The 22211-nt window shown below is 37.4% G+C and overlaps 1 protein-coding gene across 1 annotated transcript; it reads left to right on the top strand.

Annotated features, from left to right (window-relative positions):
* Positions 1-3051: 3051 nt before the first annotated feature.
* On the top strand, positions 3052-3987 carry LOC123248870 (olfactory receptor 6C2-like). Its single transcript, XM_044677763.1, has one exon. It carries the CDS (start codon positions 3052-3054, stop codon positions 3985-3987), a length of 936 nt encoding a protein of 311 aa, XP_044533698.1.
* The last annotated feature ends 18224 nt before the right edge of the window (positions 3988-22211 follow it).

Genomic DNA, 22211 nt, shown 5'->3' on the forward strand with positions numbered 1-22211 from the left:
TAGACTACCAATATCAAGCCCCAGAATATCACAAAATCTCCTCTGTGGGATCTATGGCCATGCAAAAGAGATGAACCTAATTCCTTAACTATGCATCATGTCAGTCATGTGTTTTATGGAAAGGTTACTACACATTGAATACATTTTCATTGGTTAGTACATTTTCATTGATTAGTTTTCAAAGATTTATAATGAGCTGGTTCAAGAACTGAATGGAATAAAGAGAGAATGATGGTCTGAATTTCCAATATTTCTAGTGCTTTTCACTGATTCTAGGTGAAAAAAGATCAATCTTTGTGACTAATTATAATCCATCTTGCATTACATTCCTATAGAACTCTGTCGTGTATCAAACATAAAATCTATTGGAAAGTCAAACGGTAATAGAGGAACAAATAGGATATAATAGGCAAGAGGAGTTCACCAACAAATACTTGTAGTCAAGAAGTGTTGTACAAAACAGGATAGAGGAAATGAATGAGCAGAGAAAGAGGTGGGACTGTCATGTAATGGGAGTGAAAGGTCACAGGTGGAAAGCCTTAGTGTTTCATTGGTCTCCATGAATTGTTAAAAGGTGTGGAAAAGGACCTTTAGTAGACAAGGTACATCGCCTTGTAGGTGCCTTGTGGGTACTCATGGATGAGATTCCCACAGAATGAGAAAGTGTAGTAGAATCCCATGATGCACTGGTGGAAGGAATTTCCCATGAATGAGATTAAAATCAGTTGAAATATAGATGTGGCCATATGGAAGCAAATTTAGGGAAGAAAGAGTTCAGGAAGGAACCAAAAGACCTCAGGTCCCCCAGGGATATACCACTACAAAGACTCCCTTAAAATTTAATCCATACCAGGTTTAGATTCATAGATTTTCTCCTGAGTCAAGAATCACGATGACTCCTTAGATGAGGTGCAATGCAACAGGGAAATGCCAGGAGGCTTCTCTATTGCAGGACTCTCACTGATCACTGTTTCTTATGCTCTGATGGCACCTTCTGGTCTCTGTGGACACAAGTCCCATAGCTGCCTATTTAACATTATTTTATTTAATGCTAATTATGTGGTAGATCCATTAATTATTTTGAACCTCAATCCCCAAAGAACCTGTTGTTTGTTCCTTCACTTGATTCCCAGAACGTTTTCAGTAGATTGAACAAATAAAATATTTAGGAAGGAAAACCCATTTCCCTGCCTAGAGGTATCAGACTTTTTCCTTCTTAGTAGTATCAGATTGGTAACAGCCTTCCCTTTCCAGAGGTGTCACCTTCCTAGAGGCAGTTATGTGGTACAGTTGCTGGGCCTGGATTCAGGAAACCTGAATTCAAATCCAGACTGAGACACAGTAGCTGAGAGATGCCAGGCAAGTAATCTAATCTCTATGGTTGGAGTGTCCTTTACTGTAAAACGATGATAATAATAGAACCTACATCTCCATTTTGTTGTGAGAATCAAATAAGATTTGAATTTGTAAAATGTCTCCCTTCCTGAATTAAACCTCAAAAGAACACTGGATGGCTTCCAAATGAACTTTTTATTTGCAGGTGAGAGAACTGAGACTCAGGGAGGTCTAAGACATAAATGATAGTTAGAATTCAAATCTAACTGTGCTTGTCACCTGCCTCCACAGTTATTCTTTTCTGAGTCACCCTAAGGATCTTTGGAATTATTCTAGCTAAAGATGCTCTCCATGCAACACCGAGAGAAATATAAATATGAAAAGATTTTACATGTCTCAAGTTTTCTCTTTTTACATTCAAGAATATTACACCTGCTTGACTATTTCCCCTATACAAGAATACAATGAACAGACTGGTTAGTGATTTATGGGATTATATTGGCTGTTTTAGGTAAAGAATTAACAAACATTGGGGGCAGCTATGTGGCTCAGTGGGTTTAGAACCAGGCCCAGATATGGGAGATCCTGGGTTCAAATCTGACATCAGAAACTTCCTAGCTTTGTCACCCTGGGCAAGTCCCTTAACCTCCACTGTCTAGTCCTTACCACTCTTCTGCCTTAGAATCAATAATTAATATTGATTCTAAGACAAAAGGTAAGAACAAAAAATAATTAACACAAAATTTTGAGTTGTCACTTTTTCTTTTATAATACCAAGACATTTGAACTTTACAAACTCATTATAATGAATGACCATAAGGTCAGCTTTGGTGAAAATAGATTATGCCTACCTTTCTATGATATGCAGGCTGTTTGAAAATTGTCCTTAATAAAATATCCCTATAGTGCCCACTTCCAGAAGTTACAAAACTGAAGAGAATTCCATCCTGTAACAAAATTCCTTTATGTAAAAATCACACACCCTTGGGAAAGCTAATATTGTATTTTATTTTATGCACTTAAAAGTTTTAGTCCAAGAAAGGGCCCTTAGATTTCATAATGTGAAAGAGGTTGAAGGCACAAAACAATTAAATTCTTGCTTTAAATGCTTATTGGTTAGGGGCTGAGAAATGGCTCAGTAGACTGAGAAACAAGTCTAGAGAGAGGAGGTTCTGGGTTCAAATCTGAGCTCAAATTCTTCCTAGCTGTGTGGCCCTGTGCAATTCCCTCAATCCCCAGTCCCTACCCTGGGACTCTTCTGCCTCAGAACTCATATACAGTATTGATTTCAAGGCAGAAGGTAAGGATTAAAAAAAAGTCTGTTGGTCAATTGTATAGTCAAATGTACCAAATGTACTGATTACTATTTTGTATCTAAATAAGAACTTGTGGGCAAGAAGGAGACAGAGGGGGAAGGAAGGGAGAGAGAAAAAGGGGAAGAGAGAAAGGAATCCCTAGAAGAGGGTGGAATTCAATATGGTGATTCAGTTATTAAGACAAACTCTTGCTCCTCCCATAGGAATTGGATGAAGGAATTAATGTAATGATGCAAATTTTTTATTTTAAAGTAGAAAAAGGAAATAGACATGAGGTATTTTAGGCACTTTTTAAACCAATTCCCATGGATCTCATCATATTCTCTCTATTCTAATTTCCCAAACCAGCTTTATCTCTCTTTTTTTTGTGCACAGATCCATCAGAATTCAAAAGGCAGGAATGAGAAATCATACGGGGATAACTTTATTCATCCTGAAGGGACTGACAGATGATCCACAGCTACAGGCTTTGCTTTTAATCTTTCTATTTCTCAACTACTTGCTAAGTGTAATTGGGAACATGACTATAATCACCCTGACCTTGGTGGATCCCCACCTGAAAACACCCATGTATTTTTTTCTTCGAAACTTCTCCTTCTTAGAAGTCTCACTAACAACTTCTTGTATTCCTAGATATCTCTACAGTCTGTCAACTGGAGACAAAATGATTTCTTATAATGCCTGTGCAACACAAATATTTTTTATTATCTTTTTGGGGGCAGCAGAGTTCTTCCTCCTGGCTACCATGTCCTATGATCGCTATGTGGCCATTTGTAAACCTCTACATTACACAACTATTATGAGCACTAAAGTCTCTAACCTGCTCCTGCTGAGTTCTTGGTTGGCTGGGCTGATGATCATCCTCCCACCATTAAGCCTGGGTCTTTACTTGGACTTTTGTGACTCCAACATTATTGACCATTTTTACTGTGACACATTTCCTCTACTAGAGATTTCATGTACAGATACACAGTTGATAGAGAAGATAACAATGATCAATGCAATATTGACACTCATTATTACATTGTTCTTAGTAGTTTTGTCTTATGCCTCCATTGTCAGGACTATTCTGAGATTCCCCTCTGCCCAGCAAAGGAAAAAGGCCTTTTCCACTTGTTCCTCCCACATGATTGTTGTCTCTATCTCCTATGGTAGTTGTATATTCATGTACATCAAATCTTCTGGAAATGAAATGATAGCTTTGAACAAGATGGTGTCAGTCCTAGTGGCCTCTGTTGCCCCTGTGATGAACCCCTTTATTTATACCCTGAGGAACAAACAAGTCATACAAGCCTTTAAGGATTCAGTAAAGAAGATCGCAATTCTCACAAAGTAGTAAGAGGCTATGGAGTTTGAGAAGCCAAATGGTGAAAAAAAAAAGCTATCATTCTGCAGTGTATCATATTTCTTCCTAACTATTCCAACCTATAATATATGGAGTTTAAGCTTAGCTCTTAGCTCTTTTCTCATGAAGGAAGACTCATTCCCCAACTTCCCACACATATGGGACTACTGATCTTTCCTCCTCCCCTATTCTTCTGATCTGTGATGCTTTCTTAACTTCACTCACCTGTCTATCAGACTACACTTTCCTGTCAGCTATTTCTAGAGTCCATTGCCTCAGCTCATCCCTACTCTTAGATAGGTTCCTTAGATGAATTTGTAATCAAGAATACCCCATTTCAAATTTTTCATTAGACATTTACTTTGAAAAACTCTCAAGGCAGAGGTTCATATGCTTAGGTGGGTGAGGGACTTAGGGACTATATAGTATAATTTCCTCACTTTATGAATAAAGAAACTGAAGTCCCAAATTGTCAGTCACTAAATAAGCATTTATTGAGTGACTAGCAGTGCTAAGTATTGGAAATATGAAAAGGTTTCAAGGAGATTACATTTTAATGCAATGGAAAAGCAAAAAAAAATGTACAAACTATTTTTGGCAAAAAAGGAAATAATTAAAAGGGGAAGGCACTAGAATTGTGATGAGCTGGAAATGACCTCACATTGTATATGAAGTAAGAGGTTGAAAGGACTGGAAGATGACACCTAGTTTACAAGCCTGGAGGCCTGGGAGAATAGTTTTGTCCTCCACAGTAATAGAGAATTTTGGAAAGCAGGAGGAAAGACAATGAGTTAGATTTTAGACATAATAGAATTAAGATATCTGTTGGATATTCAGTTGAGATATCTTAAAGCAATTGAAGATATCTAACTGAATGAAAACAAAGAAGTTGTAGGATGGACAGATTTAAGAATCATCAGCATTGGAATAATTAAATCCCTTCAATTATTGATACCACCAAGTAAAGGGAGAGGGGAAAAGGGCCTAGGGAAGCTTCCTGAGGGACCCCTACATTTAGTGGACATGACCTACATAAGAATCCAGCAAAAGAGAAAAGAAGTTATCTGAGAGATAAGGTGAGAACCAGGAGGGAGTAGTGGTCTGAAAATCTACAGAGAAGAAAGTGATCAACAGTGCTGAAGGCTGAAAATAGGTCAAGAAGAATAAGGACTGTCTGCTGAGGCAATTTATTAGCATGTGTCCTCTGCATGCTACACTTCTTAGACATATAGATGACAATTGGGTGGCAGGTAGACACCAGAGGAAGAAATCAGCCTGGATAAGAGCTTGTCAAGCCCTCACACAAGAGGTAATAGTCTTTCCTGAACACCTTATAGGTCAATATATAGGTTGTTTTTAACTTTTAACTGTTTTCTTTGCTACAAGGAAACATGGGGGAGGGTAGAAAGAGAATATCTAGAAATGCCTAATGTAAAAAAAGTGGTTGCTATAAAATATTTTTTGAAAATGAAATTATTTAGGAATGAGTATGGGTGAGATGAGAGGAAGAGAAAGTTGATTTTTGTTTATTGAAAAAAAACTTAAATTTATTTTAAAAGATGGAATTAAAGACAAAGGGAGATGAAAAGATAAAAAAGAATGAGGAGTGAGAAAAGATCATTGGATATGGTGATTAGGTAATCATTGGTAAACTCTAGAAAGAATAGTTTCAAAGGAATGATGAGGTCAAAAGCTATCTTGGAGAGGGCTAAGAAGAGAAGGGGGAAGAGTTTGAAGAGACATCTATTATAGATGGTCTATACTAAAGAGTTTAGTATAAAGGGCAAGAGAGATTTATGGCAATATTTGGCAGACATGAATGAATCTAGTGAGAGTTTTTGAGAATGTGGGGAACAGGCATGTTTGAAGGCCATGAAAGAGACCATTAGAAAAGGAGAGATTGAAGGTAAATGAGAGAGTAGTAATGACACAGGGAACACTTTGAGTATCTTGGGACACATTAGGATTGTGGGCAAGATCATACAAGTCAGTAAATAAAAAGAATGTTTCAGCTCACATTTGGGCCCCCAAACCAAGTGCTCTTTTCCTCTGAACCAAGATGCTTCTCACTCTTCAGCACAGGAATCAAAATCAAAACAAATCTGCTGTCACTACAGGAATAGGTTTGTCCATTCACCATTCTTTGACTTTCCCTATGAAAACCCCTCTCTGTAACCATTATTTACCTATATGTCTTGTGTTTGTGAGAATGTAAGTTCCTTGAGGTCATAAGCTTTCCAGTTTTGTATTTGTAGCCTATTCTCCCCAGCACAATATCTGGTATATACTAGATGCTTAATAGATGCCTTTTCATTCATTTGTTTATTTATTGGGATTGGATGCATTCTTTGGGGGATTCAGCTGATTAGTGTCTATGGAAAAGGAGCTCACTTCTAGCTCTATCAAATGTTTTCTTTCTTTGATTATCTTAGCAATCCACAATTAGAAGGTGAGCGAACTGAATGATAGATGTTCCTTCTACTTCTATGATACTTTGATTCTGTGGCATAATTGCCTATTTGTAGTATGGAAATCCATTTCTGCACAACTGAAATGCATTTCCCTTACCTGTGAGAAAGTGTGTGGGCATGAGAGCTTACTTTCTTCTTTATTTACTCTCGTGCAAATTATTTCAGCATCGTATTTTCTGTGATAATATAAAGGCTGTCAAAAAGAACATTTAGCTTGCATGTGTTTGAGTATTTTAACTGAAGGACCTTTATGTTTTCTTTAATAGCCAATATTAGAGCTAAATTCAGAGATTGCCTGTGGAAATCCTAGGAAGATGAGAAGAAATGCAACTGACTAAGAATCATAAGGAAAAAAAAAAACTAAATTCAAATACAATGAAAGAGAGGTTCTGGGGGGCGGGGCAGAGCCAAGACGGCAGAGTAGAAACAGGAAAGTTCGAAACCACCTGAGAATCCTTTCCATCCAATCTTAAAATAAAGCCACAAAATGAATACAGGAGTGAAAGAACTAACAAGGTGAGAGAGTGAAATAACTTTATAGAATGAGGTAAATTTTATAACTTAAAGAGACATGAAAAATTATTATGAGGAGGAGAGGATGGGGCTGGTGATAGGCAATACTTAAATTTTATTCTCATCTTAACTGTCTCAGAGAGGGAATAGCAATCATGCTCATCAGGGCATAGAATTCCATCTTACACTACAGAGAAATAGAAGGGGAAGGGAAGGTGGGGTCGTTGGAGGGAGGGGGAAGTGTGGAGTGATAAAAAGCAAAACACTGGTGAGGAGGAATTGAGTGAAAGGAAAAAGAGCAGGATCTAAAGAAAATAATAATATGGAGAGCAATACAGAGTAATCATAACTGTGAATGCATATGGGATGAAATCACTCCATAAAATAAAATAAAATAAAAATAAAAGCAGATAGTAGAGTAGATAAAAAACCCAAATCCTACTATATGTTGTTTATAAGAAACACACTATAGGCAGGGTGACACACATAGTAAAGTAAAAGGCTTGAGCAGAATTTATTATGCATCATCATAAAAAAGTAGGAGTAGCAATCATGATCTCAGACAAAGCTAAAGCAAAAAGTGATCTGATAAAAAGAGATAAGGAGGAAATTATATCTTGCTAAAAGGTACTTTAAACAATGTAGTAAAATCAGTACTAAACATAAATGCATCAAATGGTATAGAATCAAGTTTTTAAAGGAAAAAATAAAGGAGCTTAAGGAGGAAATAGAAACTAAAACTATACTAGTGAGGGACCTCAACTTTTCTCTATCAGAACTAGATAAATTGAACCAAAAAATAAATAAGAAAGAAGTAAGGAAAGTGAATGAAATTTAAGAAAAAATAGAGTTAATAGATATCTGTAGAAATCTGAATAGGGATAAAAAGGAATAGACCTTCTTTTCAGAAGCACATAGTATATATACAAAGATTGACCATGTACTAGGGTATTAAAAACATCATAAACAAATGAAGAAAATCAGAAATAATAAATGCCATCTTTTCAGATCATAATGAAATAAAAATTACAATTAGTAATGATTCATGGAGAGGCAAATTAAAAATTAATTGGAAACTTGTGGGTTAAAGAACAAATCATAGAAACAGTTACTGATTTCAGTAAAGAGAATGACAATGAGGAGATAACATATCAAAATGGATGGGATACAGTCAAGACAGTACAAAGAGGAAAATTTATGTCTGAGAGGCTATGTCAAAAAAAATAGAGAAAAACGATATCAATGAATTGGGCATGCAACTAAAAAAACTAGAAAAATTACAAATTAAACACTTCCAGATAAAGACTAAATTGGAAATATTATAAATCAAAGGAGAAATTAATAAAATTGAAAGTAAAAGAACAATTGAGCTAACAAGTAAGAGTAGGAGTTGGTTCTTTGTAAAAACAAATAAAAAGATAAAGCATTGGTTAATCTAATTAAAAAAAGAAAGAAGAATCAAATCATCAGTATCAAATATGAAAAGGGGATTAAACCTCTAATGAAGATGGCATTAAGGCAATTATTAGGAGCTTTTTTGCCCAATTATATGGCAATAAATATGACAATCTAGGTGAAATGGATGAATATTTATAAAAATATAAATTGCCTAGATTAACAACAGAGGAAATAGAATACTTAAATGATCCCATATCAGAAAAAGAAATTGAACAAGCCATCAATGAATGCCCCAGGGAAAAATCCCCAGGACTAGATAGATTCACAAGTGTATTCTACCAAACATTTAAAGAACAACTATTCCCAATATATAGAAATTATTTAACAAAATAAGCAAAGAAAGAATCTTACCAAATTCTTTTTATGACACAAATATGGTACTGATACCTAAGCCAGGAAGACCAAAAACAGAGAAAGAAAGCTATAGACTCTCCTTAATGAACATAGATACAAAAATTTTAAATAAAATACTAGCAGACTAGAGCAATTTATACAAGAGTTATTCACTCTGACCAGGTAGTATTTATACCAAGAATGCTATTCTGGTTTAATATTAGGAAAACAAACCACATAATTGAACATATCAATAATTGAACTAACATAAATCACATGATTATCTCAATAGATGCAGAAAAAGCCTCTGACAAAATATAACACCCATTCTGTTATAATGATGTTATAATAATATATAATTGATATTATATTATTGATAATATAAGAATATAATAATGTGATAACATTCATTAAAACAATAGAAAGTATAGGAATAGATGGGCCTTTCCTTAAAATAATAAATAGAATTTATTTAAAACTGTCAGCAAGCATCATCTGCAATGGGGATAAGTTAGAAGCCTTCCCAATAAGATCAAAAGTGAAGTAGGATGCCATTATCAACTCTATTTACAATATATATTTATAATATACTTAGTATATTGTACTAGAAATGCTAGCAGTAGCAATTAGAGAAGAAAAAGAAATAGAAGGGAATTAAGTAGGCAATGAGGAATCCAAACTATCATTCTTTGCAGATGATATGATAGTATGCTTAGAGAAACCAAGAAAATCAACTAAAAACTAGTCAAAATAATGAATAATTTTAGCAAAATTGCAGAATACAAAATAAGCCCACATAAATCATCAACATTTCTATATATTTCCAACAAAACTCAGCAGAGAATTAGAAAGAAAAAGCCCATTTAAAATCACTCTAGACAATATACAATATTTGGGTGTCTATCTTCCCAGACAAACACAGGAATTATATGAACACAACTACAAAACACTTTCCACACGAATAAAACTTGATCTGAACAATGGGAAAATATTAATTGCTCATGGGTAGGATGAGCTAATATAACATAATGACAATCCAACCTAAATGAATTCACTTATTCAATGTCATACCCATCAAACTGCCAAAAACTATTTTATAGAATTTTAAAAAATAACAAAATTTATCTGGAAGAACAAAAGATCAAGACATCAAGGGAACTAATAAAAAAATAAGTGAAGCTTGGGGGTCTAGCAGTACCAGATCTTAAACTGTACTATAAAGCACTGATCATCATCAATGGAATAGACTAGGGGTAAATGACCTAAGCAAAGTTTGATAAACTCAAAGATCCCAACTTTGGGGATAAGAACTTACTATTTAACAAAAAGTTCTGGGAAAACTGGAAAACAGTATGTGTAATGCAGGATTTATGCAAGATTTCTTGCATTTGCAATATTACCTTAGACAATCCTGTCAATTAGCAGAATGGAACTCTGGCCCAGCAGGTGCCAGTTCCAGGAGCTGACAGTTGAACTGGGACTATAAAAACCCCTGCAAACCCAACCTGGGGGTTCTGATTTCCTTGACCTCACCCAGATACCCAGCTACCCTTGTCTTCCCCTTGGGGACCCTGGTGGGTTGAGGGAGGTGGAATGTGGGCAGGAATTTAGCTTAGAGTAGCCTAGCTTAGACACCCCTAAATCAACTTAACAACTATATCTGAACTATATCTGTTTAGCTGGTGAATCACATAACATCAGGGCAGTGTTAGATTATCTCTGGCTGAGGGCTGGTTCCCTCAGCCTGACCTTACCTTCTAGGTCCATAGCCAATACTTGCCAGTTGCCCCTAACAACAGTTTCTCAAGACCCTAAACCCTTTTACTTCAGTTTTCCCTTCCTTGTTAAAATAAAACCCTTAGCCTGAAACTGAGAGTTCCTGTAGTTATTATATCATCATCTTAGGCTAAAGGGACTAGGAAGAGAGAATATGATTTGTTGAGTTTAAAGGAAGTAGTGGACCAAGCCTCCATTGTATCCAGGAAGTGTGGGCTCCACTTCCTGTTGAGTTCTGCTTTCACCCAATAGTAAGGCAATTAGTCCAGCAGGGAGAGGCCACTCACTCATCATCTTAAAGGAGCCTACAGCTAGCAGTGGAGATTGACTGGGCCCTAGGTGACTCACTTGTACCATCAGCTCCATATTATTAGCTACTACTTTATTCACCTATTACATTTGGTGAGCACAGTTAGGTTAATTACCTACACAAAGGATACTAAAAATGGATTTTGCTAGAGTATTGTTCATAGTTCCCAGCTTCTCTATGCTTCTTTGGTCGTTTATGCAGGGAGCAATTGAATTTTGGTTCCACAAAGTGCCTCAATTTATGCACCAGATACTAGAACTGTATGACTATTATAAATGGTGTGCCATAACACTGGAAGAGTTTATATGTTTGATACCTATGGCTATGGCTCTGATTTTTGTTATTGTGCAATTCATGATAGTCCTGAAGAGGGTCCTCTCACAACTTTGGCTGCTTTTTGGCTCTCTTTCTTTTTTTTTAAACCCTAAACCTCTGTGTATTGGCTCCTAGGTGGAAGAGTGGTAAGGGTGGGCAATGGGGGTCAAGGGACTTGCCCAGGGTCACACAGCTGGGAAGTGTCTGAGGCCATATTTGAACCTAGGACTTCCTGAGTTGGCTCTGTTTTTAATGCAAAACCTGACTCTGTCTCCCTAGAACTGGTAGAACACATAAAGCTATTATTCCAAGTCCTCAAGCAAATTAGGAAAGGGAAAAAAACTGGATGAGCATACAATTCTCCAACTGGAGATTGTAGAAACAAAATATTTAGGTGCTACCAACTCAAACAAAGACCCACAAGTTGTTAAGGACACCCAAACTCCAAAGAAAGAACCAGGCACTGAGACCACTGTATGTATCTGTACTCCCAATAGTTGACAGAACCATCTTGCAACCTGGGGAGGGTATTGTCTATGTGAAATCCTATAAGGCCTTTACCACAAATGATTTAGAAGTACTCAGGAGGCATTTCCCCAAGTTCTTCCTCTCGCCTTTCAAGAGCATAAAAGAAGTGAAGTGTGTCTTTACACTTTTTAACCCCAGTTTTGATGACTTTGAGTTTCTTTTGGGGAAGTTTTATTCACCCTCTGTAAAGGAGAAGTTTTTGACTGAAACTTGCTTGAACCCCAATCTCACTGCATGGCCCACAGTCCACCATGACCTGGAGTTGACATCACATGCTAATATGAGATACCTGGTCCAATGCAAGACAGATTTACTTGAGGCAATGTGGCTCCATGCAAAAAGACCAAATTCCTGGCAGAAATTTGAAAAACTGAGGCGGGGGAGGAAGAACACCCTAGCAGCTTCCTCAACAGGGTAATGGAGGCAGCCAAGACAATATTAGGCTTTAGAGATGTGCATGACCCAGAGACCATCGATCATATTAGGAGGCAGTTCATGAAGGGTGCTTCACTGCTGGTCCAGAACTATTTCCGGCAGAACTGTCCTCAGTGGGAATCATTGCCACTAGAAGACATCTAGAAGTACGCATCCTATATACGTGATTCGAAGCAAAAGGAAGTCAGGAAAGCCAGAGAGTCAGATTCAGAAAAGGACTCAGTGAGAGCTGACCTCAAAAGACAGCTAAAGCAGGCTAGGAAGGAGAAAGAAATTGAAGAAATTAAGAACTTCACCCTCCAGGTCAGCAGGGGCCGTAGTCAATCCAGGCAACCTGCTAGTGTCACCAATCCCAAAACCTCTTCTCCAAAATGTTACCTGTGTGGCTGGCCAGGTCACATGGTACAATTGTGTAGATTTAAACAACAGATAGACTTTTTTTTGTTTTGTTTTGTTTTTAAACCCTTAACTTTCGGTGTATTGTCTCATAGGTGGAAGAGTGGTAAGGGTGGGCAATGGGGGTCAAGTGACTTGCCCAGGGTCACACAGCTGGGAAGTGGCTGAGGTCAGATTTGAACGTAGGACCTCCTGTCTCTAGGCCTGACTCTCAATCCACTGAGCTATCCAGCTGCCCCTAACAGATAGACTTTGGCAGGGCTAACAACTCCAGCCAGAGAGATAGGAATGGATAAAGGACTTTCTATAACTCAAAATGGTCCAACAATGCAAGAAAGGTCGAGGGCACCAAGCATGACAGTCATTGTTGCAACCATGCAAGTAAGAGGTACAGCCAGTCTCCATCTCTTGACCAAATGGAGAAATACTTAGCCCAAGGTGAGATTCCGAAGTCCTTATGAATTGAGGCTTCAGGATCAGAAATGACTAATGGCAATGACATGGTTGTGTATATTACTAATCTGGGTATAGTAAATGATTCTCAAAGACTGGACATGGGAGAGCATATATCTCTAGCAAGCTGCACAGAATACAATATTTCTGTGGCAGAAAACCAAGAATGGGAGGACATAATGCAAACGCGCAAAGAGATTTATGGGACAATTGAGGATGACTATAAAAGGGGTCTGCTTTCTTATTCCATCACAAAAGGCTTGGATGAGAAGCATAGGGACCATCCAAGAATCTGTAATTGCTTGCCTCTGGAAGCTTTACAATCTTGGTTGGAGTCATCAAAATCTCAAGCTCCTCTCTTTATTCCAAGTTTAAAAGAACAGGTTAGCTTGGATAAAGAACAAAGTGACAGGGATTTACAATGTGTTCAGGAAGGAGTGTCATTAGTAACACTAGAGGAGTCAAATCCCAATGTCCAAACCCATTCCCTTGCTTTAGGCATGAAAACCCTGGATGAGGTTAGAGAGCAATCCAAATGGAATGTTGGCAGAGGCTTGACTTTGCCAGAGCAGTCCACTGAGTTGCTGGCTGCTGGCAGCTGCTCAGAGAATTCTTCATCTAGCTTTCTCAATCCCTTAGCTGATGAATTCAAACCAGAAGCTTGGGGAAGGGAGAGTGGTCAGCTGTCATCTCCAGTGGCTAGTGTGCTCAATAACAACATCACTGAAGTCTGCTCAGTGGTTGGAGACACAAATCAACTGACTTCAGCCACACAGACTGGAGGACTAGATAGTGAACTTCAGACAGCTTCTGAATTGGGAGATGTACCAGAAGTGTTGAAGGGAATACACACTATCAATCCAACATTCCCTGACACAACTGATGGGAAAACTCCTGTTCTGGGGTTTTGTAGTTAACAAGATAACAGAGTGAATGGAGAAACAAGTCAAACCTGAAAGTTCCGTGGGCTCTGCAAAGCTAGTCTAGTAACCACGGTTACCCACTCTCCAGCTCTGAGTGAGAGTGTCTGCTCTCTAAGCCATCATTCTGCATTAAATCTCCCAGTCAAAACTTGCCTGTTTGTGCTGCAGGAAGTTCTGATTTAGCTCACAGTGACCATACAAGACTTGAAGAAGTGCTTGTACAAGACCATACATATGACTGGATCCAAACCAAGTGCATGAATTCAACTGAGGATTCTTTATTACTCTTAGTCCCAGTGAAGTCCAGTAGCAACAGGGAACCCCTTGTTAGCTTGAAAATGGGCGGGGGGAGTCTCTTATGATGCCCTCATCGACACTGAGGCGACGGCTTCCGTTCTCCGTGAGGCTCCCGGAGGATGCAAATATCAGGGTAGCTTGAGAGTCAGAGGTGCTTCAGGGATAGCTCAACAAGTCCCAAAGCTAAAAGTCAAAATGGTGAAATTGGGCCCTCTACCTCTCGAACACACCTTTTTATTGATGCCATCATGTCCTTCAAAACATGTTAGATGAGATCTCTTATGTAAATTACCATCCAATGCCAACCAGATGGGCAGATCTATCTCCACCTACCTAAGAGATCTCTGAAACACCATCCCATTTTGTTTTTAGACCCATGTGGTGAGGAACCAACTTACCAAAAAAGTGATAGCATCTATCAGATTCCTGATGATATACCTGATTATGTGTGGGCTAAAAATTCTAATGAGGTGGGCAGAATTTTGTCTGCTGAGCCAGTGAGAATAGAAGTGAAGGAAGGTTTACCACCATGAATTACTCAGTTTAAATTAAGCAAAGAGGCGATTGAGGGAGTGAAACCCATCATAGAGAGTTTATTACAGCAGGATATTTTAAGATATGGCTTCTCACAGTACAACAGCCCTATCATGCCTGTGAAGAAAGTCAAACTATCTCCTGATGGGAAGACTCAATGGTATTTGGTACAAGACCTTAGAGCTGTTAATAACCATGGGTAGAAAACCTATGCCATGGTTCCTAGTCCATCTCAAATCATAACAGCTATACCACACAAAGCTGCATGGTTTACCGTAATAGACCTCTGCCACCTATTTCTCTGTTCCCCTGTACAGAGACAGCCAGCAGCTGTTCACTTTTACTTGGGAGGGCAAATCCATCCTGTGGACTTGTTTGCCACAAGGATTTTCAGATTCGGTCTCAGTCTTCTGCTAAGTCTTGCAGAGAGACCTTGAGTCAATCACTTTCGAAGACAGCAAGATGTTGATGACATCCTGCTAATGTCATCATCTGCTGAAATCTTTCATAGAGACAGTGTGTACTTGACTAAAGAGTGAGGCAAGAGGAGCCATAAAATTTCCAAGCCCAAGCTTCAGTTAGTAAAATCAAAAGTGGAGTATTTGGGATTCATCTTGGAAAAGGGCTCCAGGAAGATTTCCCAGAAGAGAACACAAGACATAGAGAGGTTGAGCTTACCTAGAACTAAGAGGCAGCTCAAGGAAATCATAGGAGTAACAAGCTTCTGTAGAAACTGGTTTCCAGGTTATGCTCTCATCACTAACCAGGAAGGAAGTTCCAGAACCATTGAAGTTAACTAAAGAGCATATCCATGCCATTGAAAAGCTCAAAGCACTAACTCAATCAGTGCCAGCCCTAGGAATCCCTGACCATGGAAAACCTTTCCTCCTTTATGTTCATGAGGATAAAGGGATAGCCTCTAGTGTTCTCACACAATCATTTGGGAATACCCTTAGACCAGTTGCCTATTATAGCTCAAAGCTAGATTCAGTAATCTGTGGAATGCCAAGTTGTTTGAGAGCTATTGCTTCTGTAGCCATCATGATTAGGAAAGCATCTTCCTTGGTATTAGGGGGTGAGCTGAGAGTATTTTCCCCACACCAAGTCGAATCTACTCTTAGGAACACTTCACTCCAAGCTTTCACCTCCCAAAGACTATCACAATACCAAGCAATCCTCTTGGCTAATGAAAACATCACATTTCACTGGTGCAAAAGTTTACATCCTGCAACTCTGATTCCAGATCTACCTCTGGAAGGAGAGAGTCTACATATCTGTGAAGATGCCTTTAACATCGTGCATAAGACAAGGGATTATTTATACGATAATCCCATGGAAAATCCTGAGTTGACACTTTTCACAGATGGGTCATCTTACCTAGTAGGCAATTAAAGATTTACTGGTTCAACAGTAGTGACAGCCTCTAAAACCCTTTGGTACTCATCCCTACCATCTACTATGAGTGCCCAAGGGCAGAATTGGTTGGATTGATACGTGCTCTCAAGTTTGCTGAAAATCAGAGAGTTAACATTTACATCGACTCCTGGTATGCTTTTGGAGTAGTGCATCATTCTGGTGAACTCTGGAAAAACTGAGGCTTCATAACATCTAATGGTAAACAGATGGTGTATGGCAATTTGATAAATGAACCGTTAGAAGCACTCCAATTACCAGCCCAAGTTTTGGTTATTCATTGCAGAGCCCATAGCAAAATACAAGGGCCAGTGGAATCAGAGAACAGAAGAGCTGCCATTACAGCCAAATTCGGGGCAAGGTATGGACCAATTTCAGTCCTGAACTTGTCTTTGGTGGAAGAAGATGATCTCAAAAATGCATACTCCTCAAAGGAAGTAAAGGATTGGAAAAAACACCATGGTGCATACTTAGCTAATGGAGTTTGGCTGAGGGCAAATGGAAAACCTGTTGCCTAGATCCCTGTATTTCACCTTTTGCAATGCATTGCATCAAAAAGGGCATTATGGAAGTCTGGGCCTGGCAGACTATAACTAGGTACTGGAATTCAAGGGGCATATATGAAGTTGTAATGAGAGTTTCTCAGAGATGCAGAATTTGTATGCAGTTCAACCAGATGGTTACCAAAGTCCACAGTTTGGGAGGCAAACTATTAGCCTTTACACCATTTGAATGCAGACAAATTTATTACATTACCATGCCAAGGTGTCAGGGCTATAGGTATGCATTGGTGATCTTGGATAGATTAACCAAGTGGCCTGAGGCTTTTCTAGCCAGATGCAATACATCAGCTTTTGTAGTGAAGCTTTTGCTTAGAGAATTAATACCAAGATTCTCTATTCCACTACACATTGCGTCCTCATTTTGTGCACAGAATTCTAGTTAGTGTGTATGAAACCCTAGGAGTCAAACAACATCTGCATTCTGTCACAGACCCCAGTTGTGAGGATAGATTGAGAGAGTTAATAAATCTTTGAAAACCTAGTGGCTAAAATCTGTGCTGATTCACATTTGAAGTGACCAGATGCATCACCTTTGGCATTATTTTATCTTAGGTGCCAGCCCAATAGTATCACTCATTTGTCACCCTTTGAGATGCTATATGGACATCCACGTTACCATGGCAAGTCACCTCGAAGCATCCATAACCTATCATATCTGGGTATGGAATGCAAGCTCTATGACTAGGGGTAAATGACCTAAGCAATCCAATGTTTGATAAACTCAAAGATCCCAACTTTGGGGATAAGAACTTACTATTTAACAAAAACTTCTAGGGAAAATTGGAAAACAGTATGGCAAAAATTAGGTTTATATCTGCTGAGGCTAGCTCTACAAACAGCTTGTGGGGCCTTGAACTGGGGTAAAGTATATTGGCTGAGATTATAGGAGGATCAATCCCCCAGGCTTACAGATCAGACTCACAGGCATCCTCTTGCTGGGCAGTGACTTAATTTATTGATTTGGGGTGCGCAATTTATAGGGAAAAGTGATGTAGGCCAAGAGATTGGGTAAGCATTTTGCAGGAACAATGATTGACAATGATTTACAAGATGGAAACAATGGATATAGATTGCCTTAGTGGTTCTAAGCAGTGTTTTCTACAGGATAATAAATCATAGGTAACATAGCAATTCAACATGTCAGTGTATGGCCCAGTTTTGTATAGAATACTGTATGTTCTTCTTATAGTACTCTTGCTTATTATTTTCTTGGCAGGACATCTAGTGCTTTGGGGAGAGAGAAATGTTTGCTTTTCTCATGCTGGGGAGCAGACTACGTGTCTTACTCCTTAGGGCTTTAAAAGACTGCCTGTTAATGACTACCCAGAGGTCTTGCAATCTGGGGTGCACTGGGCTTGTTTCCATAGCCTTACTGAATGTAAAGTCCCTGACTTCCTAATGACCCAGAAGTTTTACATCCTAGGGTGCATTGGGCACAGAAGCCCCTTATCTTCTTGTGTTGTTTCCACATAGATCAGCATCTCACACCCTATACCAAGATAAGTTCAAAATGGGTATATGATTTCAACATAAAGAGTGATATTTTAAGTAAATTAGGGGAAAGTGGAATAGTATACCTGTCATATATAGTATACCTGTCTTAGGGGAAGGGAAGAATTTAAGACTAAGCAAGAGATAGGGGAAATAAGAAGATGTAAAATGAATAATTTTGATTATATAAAATTAAAAAGATTTTGTATAAACAAAACCAATGCAACCAAAATTAGAAGGGAACCAATTAACTGGGAAAAATTTTTATAACAAAATTCTCTAACAAAGGTCTAATTTCTCAAATATACAAAGAACTAAGTCCAACTTGTAAGAAATCAAATCATTCCTCAATAATGGTCAAGGACATGAATAGACAGGTTGCACATGAAGAAATCAAAACTATCAATAATCATATGAAAAAGTGTTCTAAATCACTCCTGATTAAAGAAATGCAAATCAAAACAACTCTGAGGTACCACCTTACACCTAGCAGACTGACCTATTTGACAGCAAAGGAAAATAATAAATGTTGGAGGGGATGTGGCAAATTTTGGATACTAATACTTTGCTGGTGGAGTTGTTAATTGATCCAACCATTCTGGAAGGAAATTTGGAATTATGCCCAAAGGACTATAAAAGAATGTATGCCTTTTGATCCAGCAATATCACAACTAGGTTTGTATCCCAAAGAGATTTAAAAAAAGAGAAAGGATCTGTTTGCACAAAAATATTTATAGTTGTGCTTTTTGTGGTGGCAAAAAATTGGAACATGAGGAGATATCCCTCAATTGAGGAATGGCTGAACAAATTCTGGTATGTGCTGGTGGTGAAATAGTAGTTTGCTATAAGGAATGATATAAATCAATGGATTTTTATAATAACTGGAAAGACCTACATGAACTGATGTGGAATGAAATAAGCAGAGTCAGGAGAACATGATATACAGTAACTGAAACACTGTAGAATGATCAAATGTATTGGACTTTTCTACTATATAAATGGAGATTTTGAACCTTGGATTTCACCCCCCATAAGTCCCTTAGTTTTTCCAAAATCCCCTGCGCCTCCACTTTTGCATGGTCACATTATTGTTTTATATTTGGCTGTAACTCCCCCCTCTTCCTCTTTTGCTCTGGAGAGCAGGCTGAATAGCTAGATCTCCTACTTTAGTTATTATTAATAAAACTTTATTAAATATAACATTTAGTTATTGGACATTAATTTTAAAATCCACACTACTAAAAGGAATGCAATGATCCAGGACAATTCTGAGGTATTTATGAGAAAGAATACTATCCACATCTAGAAAAAGAAAATTGGGAGTGGAAATCTAGAAGAAAACATATGATTTATCCTTTGGTTATATGGGTATATGATTTGGGATTTGGGTTTTTAGAAAATACTCTATTACAAAAATGAATAATATAAAAATAGTTTTGAGTGAAAATATATGTATATCCCAGTGGGATTGCTTTTCAGCTCAGAATAGGGGAGAGACACAACAAGAATTGTATAACTAGGAAAAAAAGAAAAATAAAAACAATTAATTAATTAAAATAAATTTAAAATGATAAAATAATTTTAGAAAGAGCTAGAAAAATCTGTGGCAACTGATGCAGAGCAAAATAAAGAGAACTTGGAACATATATACAATAAAAGCAATATTGAATGATAATTATCTGTGAAAACTTGGCTATTCTCAGCAATGCAATGATCTGGGTCAATTCTGAAAGTCTTATGACTGAGAATGCTGTCCATCTTCAGAGAAATAATTATTGGTGTCACCTTTCACATTAGTGTGTTTTTGCTTTTATTTGGGGGTTTTCGCTATGTATGATTGTGCTCTTAGAACAATGACCAATGTGGAAGCATATTTTGCATGACAATAAAAAAGAAAAATAAATTTAAAAAGGTAGATTTCATTACAAAGTCGTGGAGCTCATTGTATACTAACAACAATTTACCTATTCCAATAGAGAGCTTTAGCAATAGCTCCAGAATCTGTCGGGTGTCCCATGAAAACATTTCACTGCAGCCACTGTTTGCTTATAGATTAATTAATTTGATTCCTTTATGAATAAGTAGTGACTGGTTGCTATCTACTTTAGTGCACTCTAAAGAAGAAGAGATTTACATCAGTTGTGGAAAGGTGGTATGAACTGATGTTTCAGAAATTAACATTTCAGTTGAAGCTGAAGTTATGTATAAAAAGTAATAAAAGTTCAAATGGGGGAGAAATCTACCGAAAAGCAATATTTTTTCTGCCTAGAACTTGACTATAGAGATTCCTAGAGTAGAGATCCATTGTGAAGATCATAGTAAAACTACTAGCTAGCCTGAATCTAGCACAAGATTTGGTTTATGGGTGTAAGAATATAATTCAATTGAAGACTTTTAACTATTGCACATTATCAAATCATTCAAGTGTACCACATTGGTTAATAGGTTTCAGAGAGTTAGTGCTCTTTTCCTGGTGACCAGACCAACTTAAGATTTTATGGAGAAATTTTGTACCTGGATACTAATGTAATGTACACCTGCACAAAATTCCATATAATCACTAATGTAAATGTTAATTGCTGAATTTTTGAGTGTGATAAAAATTATTTTATTTTTAACATTTATTTACTCCTCTATTAATATCATGCAAATATTGCAGATTCCCTTGTCTATACAAAATATTTCATTCTTTGAACTGATACCACCAGGATTTAGCAGAGTGCCTGTCATTCAATGGGAGCTGAATAAATACTTGTCCATTGTTTTGCATATACACTGCTGTCTCTGCATATTGTAAAGAACTACTGAGGTTATTAATGCTTTGATTTTGCTTTTAACATGTTCTAGGACCAATTCAGGATAGTCTAGCAATTCATACCTGGAGTCTGAATTTATTAGATCATAAAATGGAATAAAAACAACTTTACTTATAAAATCAAAAAGGATACAATTCATAATTAAATTCAAATAAAACATTTCTCCACATTGTATTTGCATTTATCATTTTAGTAGATAACAATACATTAGGAAGGAGTCCTTGAAGTCAATTTACTTGTTTTACTTTTAATTTTTTTTTTATTTTAAACCCTTAACTTCTGTGAATTGACTTATAGGTGGAAGAGTGGTAAGGGTAGGCAATGGGGGTCAAGTGACTTGCCCAGGGTCACACAGCTGGGAAGTGTCTGAGGCCAGATTTGAACCTAGGACCTCCCGTCTCTAGGCCTGGCTCTCAATCCACTGAGCTACCCATCTGCTCTTACTTTTAATTTTTACTGGGTTGTATTTACTTGTACAAAATCTTTAAAATTTTCTATAATAAAAATTTGTTAACTTTTATCTTGTGGTATCCCCTTAATGACTTGTTTTTATCATGAAATATTGATTTAATTATAGATAAGAAATGTGATTTGTTCTTTTTTTGTAGTTGTTGTTTATGATATAACCCAGGTCATGAATCCATTTGAAACTTACCTTGATATATGAGTGTAATGGATTGGTATAAATCTGATTTTTTCCAGATTATTTTCAACAGTTTTTGTCAAATAGTGATATTTCCATCAGCAATTGGAGGTTTTCCATTTATTAAACATTGTGCTATTATGTTTCCTTGGTTCTGTATATTTTGTACAAAATTTCTTCCAGTTATGTATAAAATCATTATTCATCTTTATGGGAACCTCAGATTAATCCACTTGTAACCTGTGACTCATAGTCCATCAGCATAGTTCTTTTATTATTGGGGTTGAATTGGTGGGAGCTTTGAAGAAGAGAATCCTTGGTCTTTTAATCCCTTTCTCCATTCTCTTGTCTCTTCTTCTCTCTTCTCTCTCTCTCTCTCTCTCTCTCTCTCTCTCTCTCTCTCTCTTTATCTGACTGTTTTTCCTAAGTCCCTTCTCCCAAACTTTGGTAATAATAAAAATCTTCCCATTTGATAAATGGAAACAATACAAAAATATGTTCAGAAATTGTTAATCTCTCAAAATGAATGTTCTTTTGCACACCCTCA

The sequence above is a fragment of the Gracilinanus agilis genome, chromosome 5 (genome assembly GCF_016433145.1).
Source record: "Gracilinanus agilis isolate LMUSP501 chromosome 5, AgileGrace, whole genome shotgun sequence".
NCBI classification, from domain to species: domain Eukaryota; kingdom Metazoa; phylum Chordata; class Mammalia; order Didelphimorphia; family Didelphidae; genus Gracilinanus; species Gracilinanus agilis.